General features: G+C 41.7%; 1 protein-coding gene across 1 annotated transcript; it reads right to left on the reverse strand.

Annotated features, from left to right (window-relative positions):
- Window positions 1-850: 850 nt before the first annotated feature.
- Dtd2 (D-aminoacyl-tRNA deacylase 2) lies at window positions 851-9052 on the reverse strand. The gene is made up of 3 exons (XM_036206182.1): window positions 8919-9052; window positions 6146-6215; window positions 851-1720 (listed from the first exon to the last, which is right to left on the reverse strand). Exons 1-3 carry the CDS (start codon window positions 9027-9029, stop codon window positions 1395-1397), a joined length of 507 nt encoding a protein of 168 aa, XP_036062075.1. The 5' UTR covers window positions 9030-9052; the 3' UTR covers window positions 851-1394.
- Window positions 9053-10932: the final 1880 nt, after the last annotated feature.

The following is a 10932-nucleotide window of genomic DNA, read 5'->3' on the forward strand; positions in this document are numbered from 1 at the left end:
TCAACTTTTGAAAACTATTTAGGAAGTATATTGTTTGAAACATTGGAAAATCTTAGAAAACTAAGCCATAAGCCATAAGGCATCTACATAAAGGGCAATTCTACCTATGCCTAGTTTAGTAAATAAACCAATGAACTGGCAACAAGTCTTACTCTAAAAGTTAGAGGATGGAGATGACTCTTCTGTATTGGATGACCATAGTGCTATCTTCATTACAGACATGAAAATAAAATGTGTATATTGATGGGCTTTTGAAAAAAAGCTATCAAAAGCTAAGGTGAAGTAATTTCCAAGTCTACTATTCTTCCTGCTTCCCCCGTCTGCCATCATTTTTAATTAACAACCTTCCATGAACTTGGAGTACCTTTCTCCACAAGCATCTCAGGCAGTTTTTGTATGGAGAATTGCTTGAACTCCACCTAGGGCTGTGAGTCAGCATTTTTCCAGGGCATAAAGTCAAAATGATTTAAAGTAAATAATGTAATCTTTTTGAAAGATATGCACATGTCCTTGGAGAAAATTTAGGGAAAAGTGGGGTTTCTAAGCTCATGAATAGTTTATTACATTTCAACAACTGTATTGTGAATCAATAAAACAAAAGTTAAGGATAATGAGCTCAAGTTATTGATTCTTAGGTTCCAAAATAGAACAGTACAGAAAAGCCATAAAGAAGGGATTTTGGAGTATGTGTGCAATAGGAATTTAAAGTATCAGAACAGACCAAGGAATGTCTGAGACACCAGGAAGGTTCCAGCAGCCGACTTAGACTTCTAATTCTGGTAATTAGATACATTCATTTTTCACTTTACCTGGGTTCAATCCTCAGGTAAAAAAAAGAAAAAAAAAAGAAAAAGAAAAAATAACTTCAAGTTTTTAATTTTTTTTTAATTAATTTTATTTGCTATGTGCATGTGGGAGCTCTCCAATCCCCTCGATCTGTAGGTACAGACTGTTAGGATCCATCCATGCTGGGCACTGAATCCAGCTCCTCTGGAAGAGCAGCAAGAACTCACTAGTCACCTCCACACCCTAGTTTTCACTCTTAAAAAATGTATTTTAAAGTCAAGTAGAAGAGTTTGCAAAAACTAGTGTTGCCTTTTACAAGTGACTCACTTATGTTCCCAATTTCTTTATTTTTTTGAGACAGGGTCTCTTGACAGCCCTGACTGACCTTGAGCTCGCTATGTAGGCCAGGATGGCCTCAAGTGACAGAAATCTGCCTGTCTCTGCCTCCCAGGCACTGGGATGAAAGGAATGCGCCACTAAGCGCAGCTTGGATGCAGGATTTTCTTGCCTAACATGTTACAGACCTGTGTCTTCTTCAAGAAGAAGGGAAAAAAACCTAAGTAGAGCCCAGGTCCTTTATACCAGCAGCAGCTGTGGAAACGGATCTTTCAGAACTCAATTAGGTGCGTATATGGTCCATTGGTGTCCAGCTTCAAAACCTGCCTGTTGCCGTAGGTGCCATGCGCCACTACAACGCCCGCTTCGACACACTTGCTGTTGGCGGCCAGCACTTCCTCACACAGACTCACGAACTGGGAGTAGAGTTCTAGACCCTCCTCCTTCCCGGAGTTGGAGTGGTACTGCATGGTTCTTCCTTTTACTCTGCCCCCGAGGGTGGCCTGAGGGATGATGAGAACGTCACCAGGCAGGTCCATGATGGAGACGAGCTTGCCGCCTTCTGTTTCACTTAATTTCACATTTAACAGCGTATTCACTGGGTAGGGAAGAAAGGGAACATGTTCTGAAGTGAAAACAAAGGAAACCACCAATCTTTTCACTGGTTATCAAGTTTCATATTTAAAATCCAGTCTCTAGATGTTGAAGGGGCTTCATTAAATGACATAGCCCAAACACAAACACACACACACATACACACACACACACACACTTGAGAAAATTCTCAATTTCATACAGAAAATACCAAGGTGCTTCAAATCTGATCCAACAATTAGGCTCTCCTATATGAAGTTCATCCAGAAAGGTCTACATCCAAAGAACTAACTGTATATTAGAACCTCAAATATTGTTGCCTCTGTGAACACATGGATGTTTGTTTCTCTGCTCCTTTTATTTCATAAGCAAATATCCTCTGGTTCAATTCCATTATGAATGATGATTTTGTAATTTCACAATTTAAGGCAATATTAGCATGGACTAACATTTTATTGGGGAAATACAATGGTGAAATTCATTATTACAAATGGGAAAGTAAACAAAAGATACCGAGCTACTGGCAGCATAAATGTATATGTGTGTGTATACATATATATATATACACGGTGGAGCCTGGAGAGAAGACTCCATTGTTAAAAGTACTTTCCCAGAGGACTGAGATTCAGTTCCCAGCATCCACATGACAGCTGACAATTGTCTCTCACTCCAGTACCAGAAGCTCCAATGTACTCTTCTGGCCTCTGCAGGCAAGCACACACATGGCACACAAACATATGTGCAGGCAAAACAGCCATATACACAAAATAAAAACAAAACCTCAAAAACAAACAAGCAAAAAGCCAACCCTCAAACAAAAAACCCATAGTGATGTTTTCATAGCATCGAGACTGTTTACCCAATCCACCATGTGTATCCAGAAAACTAAACTCAGAATTTCCCAACATTAACCATTTTGAAGTAATAAAGACGTGTATATCTAGACTTGGGTTCTCTGTCCCTTTACAAAGGTAAACATGAATTCTTCTCATCAAGAACAGAACAAGTAGTAAAGAAAGTCTATAAACCTTACGTTCCTGTCCTCAAATCATGCTTTGAAAGGTATACTTTCACCACCAGGCACAGTAGAGCATGCCTTTCACCTCAGGCAGAGAACTCTGAGTTCCAGCCCAGCCAGGGATACACAGACTTTTTTTTTTTAAAGACATGCTTTCTGGTCTGGTTGATTTCAATTACTACACATTCTGTAGTCAACATCAGTGAAGGCTTGGTCACTATCCTACTCTACAGATCATGCACTTATCACGGTAACAATCAGTCAATTCCTAGCCTAGGCTGCAAGCCTTATCACCTTACAGTGAACTCACATCTCTCTTTAAACACCTTTATAATTCTCTGCCTTACAGCCAGCAGCCTACTGACTACATCTCAGGAAACAGGACTCTCCTGAACACTTCATTGCAACCAAAATTATTATTTAGTAAGCCAGGCCTCAGGCTCGGGACAGACTAAGTTAGCAATTCTGGATTAACAGGCAATGAGCAGTAATACCATTTTTTATTATACTTTCACACACCTCCCTCTACTGGCTGTAACTGAGAACTCACGTGTCTATATGTAGACAGCACAAAGAGAAACAGGCAAGTTGAATTGAAATTAGATGATAATAGCGTGTTAGAAACTTAAAGATAAATGTAAGACAGGTTATTAAACACCAGTGACCCAGACAGGAAATCTAGCTTTGACAGACCCCTGATCTAGGTACTATTACACTGGAGATGAACTGAGGAAGATCCTATACATTTCTATGTTAGCTATGGTATTTCAGACTCCATGGACATAACTGGTTATATAAGGCATGGTTGGAAAGGTCTGAGCCATGAGAAAGTATAAGACCAGCTTTGAGAGAACTTCATCACACTGGCTCACTCATGGAATATAGGGACGTACAAACTAATCTCTCAATAAACATTTGTTTGTCAAACTATCCATTCAAAGATTTAAGGAAGGTGTCCTCTGTGTTTTCAATAGTCTTACCCATGTATTTAGAGTGAACTCATAAAGACAAAGACAGAAACATACAGGTTTAGTCTCTAGAAAGCAAACCACAGCTTGGGCTTGGTGGGCTTATTTTACCTCGCTATGATTAAGACATCATCAGACAACTTTGCAAAGTCAATCATTTTTGCTTTTGTTTGTTTTTTGTGGTTTTGTTTCTTCAAGACATGGTTTCTCTGTGTAGCCTTGGCTGTCCTGGAACTCCCTCTATACACCAGGCTGGCCTCAAAACCAGAGATTTACCAGCCTCTACCTTTCAAGTGCTGGGGTTAAAGATGTGCTTACAAATACCTCTAGAACAGAAGGAGCTTCACCTCACCTTCTTAGGCCTTCAAAGGCTCCTTATTCTCTAGATTCAAATCTCAAACTATTAGTTACTAGCTTCCACCCTTACCTGTCACAGGCCTCTCTCACGGAGTTTTCATGCCTTGACAAAGTTGTCAAGCAAGTTTGATATATTAGTGTAAAATTTCCTTAGTCTTGACTTTTTGGCTAAGGTGTCATCAATGGGCTATCTGCCCATGACCTTCATTTTCATTAATCTTGTCTAGGTTAACTTCTGTAAGCTTTAACTATCTGTATTGTTTTTTCTTAGGTGACATGGCCAGCTCTCTTGTTCAGGCTGGCCTCCAACCCCAGAATCAAGGGATCCTCCTGCCTCAGTCCCCAAGTATCTGGAACTATAGACACACGCTACTGTGCTCAGCTTAAATCACTTATTACTCTCTCTATTTCACCAATGCGGAGCATATAAACTCCCCCCAATCTTAGGAATAGTTCCAGTATTTCAGGTTTGTTTTTTTTTTTTTTTTTCTGAGCATAATTTTGGAACCAAATACTGCCTTGTACCAGTGTCATTCGATTCAGTACATCTGAGCCCATGGAATTATCTATCACAAGGAATGTGCAGGGCCATGGAATGTATAGGATACTGGAAAGCTGAAGCAGGTTAAGTTATTATTTTGTGATCCCTGAGCATTTACTCTGTTTTCTATATCCTCAGAGTAAGAGTAGTTGTGATAACGCTGTTTGGTTCAAGAACCAGGAGAACTATATCTGCACATTTATGCAAAAACCCACATAAATGGTTGCTATAAATTCTCCTGTATCAATGACATAAGGCTGAGCTGCTTAGATTTGATTGGACACTTGCTGTGTATACACTGTCATCTACTGCCCCATTAGGGATGTTCTTATCTGATGGGGAGAGGGGTGGGACCATGGAGGATGAGAGGGGACAAGAGAGGGTAATGGGAAGTAAAAAAGGTCAAAGTACATGATATACTTGTATAAAACCGGTCATTTTGTAAAATGAATATTCACACACACACACACACACACACACACACACACACACACACACACAGTTGTGGGGCGTGGTAAAGAAAGCCAGGCAGCATCTGCCTGGAACTCTGTGGCCTCTCTACTCTCACAACTCTGGGCAGAAGTTGTTACGCATACGGGCTTATGTGTCTATCTCCTAAATCAGTCTACAAACCACCCGCAATACTGTCATATTTTAAATTCCGCCATATGTACATTCTTTAAATTTTATAATAAGCAATATAATTAACACACCAGCACAATTTAGGATCATGCTTCTTGGGGCTGCAGAGATGGCTCAGCAGTTAAGAGCACCTGCTGCTCTTCCAAGGAACCTGGGTTCCAGTCCCAGCAGCACACGCAGCGCACAAGCCCCTGTAACTCGGGTCCCAGAGGATCTAATGCCCTCTTCTGGCCTCTGAGGGCAACATGCATGCATGTGGTAGACATACATGTGGGCAAAACACCAATACACATTTAAAAAAGAAGAGGAAGGACCAACCAACTAACCACCCTGTGTTCCTGCAGCCTAGCTCCTCCACAGGCTATGGTGAAAATACCCAGTTCCCTCCTGGGATGCGGAAGGACTTGAAGGTCGGCCGGGTAAACTGTCAAGATCTTGATTGAAGAGTTTTAGGGGGAAAAATACCCTAACGTTTACAAAGAATTAGGTCTCATTATGCATTTTTTTCCCATTCAAAATGTTTCTGTTTGGATGTGAATTGCTAAAAAGGGCTTAGGCCATAGTGCAGTGGTGGAGCACTTTCTTAACATGCTCTAGGCCCTGGCTTCAACTCCCAGCACCACAGCAAAACAAAACAAAAAAGTAAAAATAAAATAAATTATGCTTCTCAGAGGAGCTTATAGGTCAGTGGCAGAGCACTTGCCTTGTACGAGGCCTAGGTTCAACCCAAGCCCATCAAAAACAAAACAAAATCCACCAAGACCAGCACAGTGGTGTTTGTACTTTTTGTTCATTTGCTCACTGATAGCCCCATCTTTGCACCTTTCTTCATCCTGCATCATAATGAGTCTCAACACGACACCCCCATGCCCCTCTGCCTGTGAGAAGACCGAAAACACATACCCATTTTGGGAAGAAGTTCTTTGTCTGCTCCCTTGAAGAAGCACACATAGATCACTAATCCTCTCTGGATCTGTGAGAAATCACCACAGGAGTCTAGATTAGGAAGGAATCTACAGAGAAACAGCTCAATTCACAATGTTTCCAAGAATGGGGTTAAAAACCAAGGGAGAGAAATAACAATAATTTTGAATTTTAAGTAAATTATGAGAAACCAAAATCTTCCTCAAGTCTTAATCACCATGATAAATTATTTCAAAACTTAAGATTACATTATAGTCAAGAGCAGTGAAATCACACATCACACCTTCATTTATCTCTCCTAAGTCACAGAACTTTCCAGCAGCCTCACCACACCAGGCAAGGCTGACAGACTTAGAAACAGTGTGTTTGCAGGCTGATTTATCCCACACCCAATGAATTCCTGTTGTACCACACAGGACTGTTGAATAAGCAACGGTGTCCCGGATGTCTTCTGATGCTTCTCCTTGTTTTCCCCTCAGTCGTTTATTTAAAGAGAGTAGTATTTCCTATTTCTACAAGCTCCAGGGAACTGTTCAGCTGCTTTTTCTGTTAGTGTGGCCAATGGTGATTAGGCTTTGAAAATCACATTTGTGCCAATAATTTTATATGAAAAGGTTGGCTGTTATCAGGAATATAGATTTATTCACCCTATGTAATCACACACACACACACACACACACACACACACACACACATTTTTAACTAGTTCCTGTAAGACAGACTACAAGAAAATACACAAGAGATAAATGACTATGAAGCTACTGCTGAAGGAATCCTTTGAGCTGTGAGTCTATGCTAATCTGCTTGAAGCCAGGAGCCTCAACGAGCAACCATAAATATGAAAGGTGTTAATAATCGCAAACTACTTAAAACAGTACTGGGTTCACAGTAAGTGCGACACAGGTATTTATCAAATGCTATATAAATAAATTTAAAGGCTGAGGCGCAGTTTATAACCGCTAAAGGCAGAGGCTCAGTGTACTTCACATTTTAGCTGCCAAATAACTTTGCATGCTTTATACATGATTGAGACTCAATTTAACAGTTAGTGGCATTAACATTTAACTATATCTTTCTGGCTCTGTTTACCTAAATGGTATACATACAGTTCTGCACTCATACTTGGATTACCTGGAAAAACATTTACTTTAATTATGTGTCTGTGTTTGTGAGTGCGCGCTCGCGTGCGTGCGTGTGTGTGTGTGTGTGTGTGTGTGTGTGTGTGTGTGTGTGTGTGTACAATGGCAGGAGCCAGTGAAGCCTAGAGGAGGCCATCAGATCCCATGGAGCTGGAGTTAAAGGTGGTTGTGAGCCAGCACACTTGCTGAGAACTGAATTTTGTTCCTCTCTAGGAGCAGCACTTGCTCTTAACTGATGAGTCGTTTCTACAGTCCAGAAGTCATTTTTTTTTTTTAAAGGACAATTGTACTTCTGTAGCCATAGGCAAGCACCTCCAGTCTCATCTATGGTGCAGGGCTGGCCAGTGAGTCACAGACAGCTATACTACTATATGAAGTCTCTCCACCAACAGAATTCTGAGCTGGAGGCCAGGTCTTCCAGTCACATTTGGCACCTGGATGCCAGAATTAAGTACCTAATTATTACTAGAAACACCCACACTTCCCAATCACAGCATTACTACCTCCATACATTATTTTCTTTTCATTTCAATAATACATCTTATCTTGTGACCTAAAATATCCCTCTCTTCAAGTAAAAAAAAAATATTTTTTCCTGAAGCTTCTTTGGTATACACTACCAATACTTTGGAAAGTAGGTAATTCTTACTGTAGCTTTGAAACGTTCAATTCTCAGGAAGAAAACATTCCTTTGGGACAGCAAAATCTACATGAATAAAACTAAGAAGCAAGGTAACTTTCAAACAAAACACTGTTCCATTAAAAAAATCAGCTTTGATAATAGAACAGAGCAACGGATGACTACTTGTCAGCTCTTTAAATGTGTGGGAGGGAAGGAGAAGCCTTTGAAACAGCTTTTAAATTTTATAAACACAAGGGGACAGTTTGGAAGGCTGCAATAAAATGTGTGACTCTGCATCAGGAAATATGGTGGGAAAAACAGAGAAGTGATAAAGGGTAGACTCTAAATGATTAAGTTTGGAATTTATCCTACCTGACGGCAACAATTAAAATAGGTAATTTTTAAAGATATAAACAAAATTTCAAAACCTCAAGGAAAAGCTCTAACACAAATATGAAAGCAAGAAAAAACAATTTTGAGAAAAGGGAGATGATGGTAAGGATACTGGAAGGGTGACTGACTAGTTATTTGAAGGAGGGTTTTCTCCAGGTAGTCCTGGCTGGCCTGAAACTCAGTACGCAGACCTGGATGGCCTTGAACTACCTCTGCCTCCCAAGCGCTGGGATTAAAGGCACCACCACATCTGGTGATATTAGAGCTTTGAATGCTTGGTTTAAGATTACCCACATACATGGTTCATGAGTGATCGATCTTTACTATGACCGCAAGAAGGATGCTGGATATGACATCTTAATATAGTGGAGGTGAATGAAATCCTCTAAAAATTCTGAGCACAGTTCGGCGGGCTGGCTTACGCTGTTACTCCTCAGGTTGAGGCTACAGACAGCCTGGGACACAGGCCACCGGAATCAAGTCCAAAGCGATAACTAGGCCGCCCACTAGGGCGAGCAGACGGAAAGGGACATGCTCTTCCTCCAACGACAGATGAGAGAAAGACCAGCGCGGCCGAGGGAGAAGAGCCGGGCATTACCTCCACCCACTGCGCCTCGGCATCGCCGTCGGCCGGGCGCACCTGCAGGTGAGCGTGCAGGCATTGCTGCAGGAGTGCGCGGGCCTGCACCACTTTGCTACCGTCCGCCATGACTCGGGTCCGCGATGCGCACACTCAGCTTAGGCTCCGCCCATCGTCCGTGGCCCCGCCCGCCGCCCGTGGCTCCGCCCTAAGGGGGTGGGGCCTCTGCCGGGCTCTCAGAGTCCCAGCTGTGTGGTTGATCCAAGGTAAATTTGGCCTTATGCAGAATTCTCCTATAAAAGCGAAAAGGGTTTGTGTTTGGAGAAATTTTCTACTTAACCTCATCCTCAGATACTTTTTTTTTGTTTTGTCTTTGGAGGTAGGGTCTCATAGAGACGAGGTTGGTAATGGTAGCCATATTGCTGAGGTTGACCTTGAACTCTTGCCTCCTCCTCTTCCTTCAAAGGCAGGGATAGCAGGTGTGTATCCCTCCCACCCTCACCCTCAGGCTCTGCTTCGCACCTTTTGAAGAAACGTTTTTCACTTCGGAAAGCTTAGGTTTCTAGATGTTGAAAAAATGTAAGTCAGAGTTAAATCCATTCTATGCTCATTGTAAAGACAAGTAACTGGAAAGAAATCAGTTGCTCTTGAAGCAGGCAGAGGAACTAAAACTGTGCGTTGAACGACCTTTTCACAGGGTCGCCTAGGACTATAGGAAAACAGATATTTACATTATGGTTCATAGCAGTAACAAAATTACTGTTAAGGCTGGGCGGTGGTGGCGCACGCCTTTAATCCCAGCACTCAGGAGGCAGAGCCAGGCGGATCTCTGTGAGTTCGAGGCCAGCCTGGGCTACAGAGTGAGTTCCAGGAAAGGCACCAAAACTACACAGAGAAACCCTGTCTCGAAAAAACAACAACAACAATAACAACAACAAAAACCAAAATTACAGTTATGAAGTAGCAAAGAAAATAATTTCATGGTTGGGGTCTCCACAACATGAGGACTTGTACTGAAAGGTTGCATCATTAGGAGGGTTGAAATGACTGAACTAAAAGAAATCTTCAATAATATTTCTTGCCCACTCAATAAAGCAGTGCTGTCTCCGTAGTTGCAGAAGTTGTTAATAAGCTCTGTGAATGCACTTTTGGAGACCAATTCTTTATTATTATTTTTAAAATTTTCATGTTTAAATTAAAATATAATTATGTCACTTTCCTCTCCCAAGTCCCTTCCCTCCAACCTCTTCCATTCCCCCCACTTACACTAATAACCTGCCTTTCTTCAGTTATTATAGTTACATGTATATGTATGCACAAATATATAAATACAGCCTGCTGAGTCTGTGTCTGTTGTGTGTATGGTTTCAGAGCTGATCCCTTTGTATTAGGTGATCAATTAGGGGGCTCATACCTTGGAGAGGTTAATTCTCTCTCTGTATTCATTAGCTCCCTGTAGTTCTTTGCCTAGGGGTGGGATCTGGTAAGATGTCCATTGCCTTTGTTCAGGCTTCATTTATGCAGCCATTTCTGAGGGAATGTCTGACAGCAGACATCCTGACTCTTACAGTCCTTCTGCTCCCTCTTCTGAGAAGTTCCTTGAGCGAGAGATGCAGGAGCATCTCTGTTACAGATGTGATGTGATGTAGATGTAGCCACTGGGGCTGGGCTTCCCACAATCCTTTGATGTCTGCACCGTGTGCAGTTGTGGTTTTCTGTGATGATTCCCATTTTCTGTAAAGGGAGGATCCTATGATGAATGGTGATATCCCACGTACCTGTGGGGTAGGGATAAGATATAGAATATGATGAGGAATTACGTTGCTCTAGCAAAGTGGTAAGTAGTAGATTCTCTTCTAACACTCATGACCTCACTACTCCCGGAAAGCTGGCTAAGTTCTAGTACCAGGAATGATTTCTCTGTTGTTGAGTGGGTCTTAAGTCTCATTAGACAGTTTTTGGCTACCACGGACTTGGGAGTGCCACTCATTGCACCTGTATGGATATCTTACCATGCTGGTCATTGCTGTGG

This window comes from Onychomys torridus, chromosome 14, assembly GCF_903995425.1.
Source record: "Onychomys torridus chromosome 14, mOncTor1.1, whole genome shotgun sequence".
NCBI classification, from domain to species: Eukaryota; Metazoa; Chordata; class Mammalia; order Rodentia; family Cricetidae; genus Onychomys; species Onychomys torridus.

Coding starts and splice junctions, on each gene's coding strand:
- Dtd2 (XM_036206182.1), bottom strand. CDS start 9,029: ATGGCGGACGGTAGCAAAGTGGTGCAGGCCCGCGCACTCCTGCAGCAA. Junction 6,216..8,918: donor CCGAGGCGCAGTGGGTGGAG/GTAATGCCCGGC, acceptor GATTTCTCACAG/ATCCAGAGAGGATTAGTGAT. Junction 1,721..6,145: donor AGAACTTCTTCCCAAAATGG/GTATGTGTTTTC, acceptor TTCCCTACCCAG/TGAATACGCTGTTAAATGTG.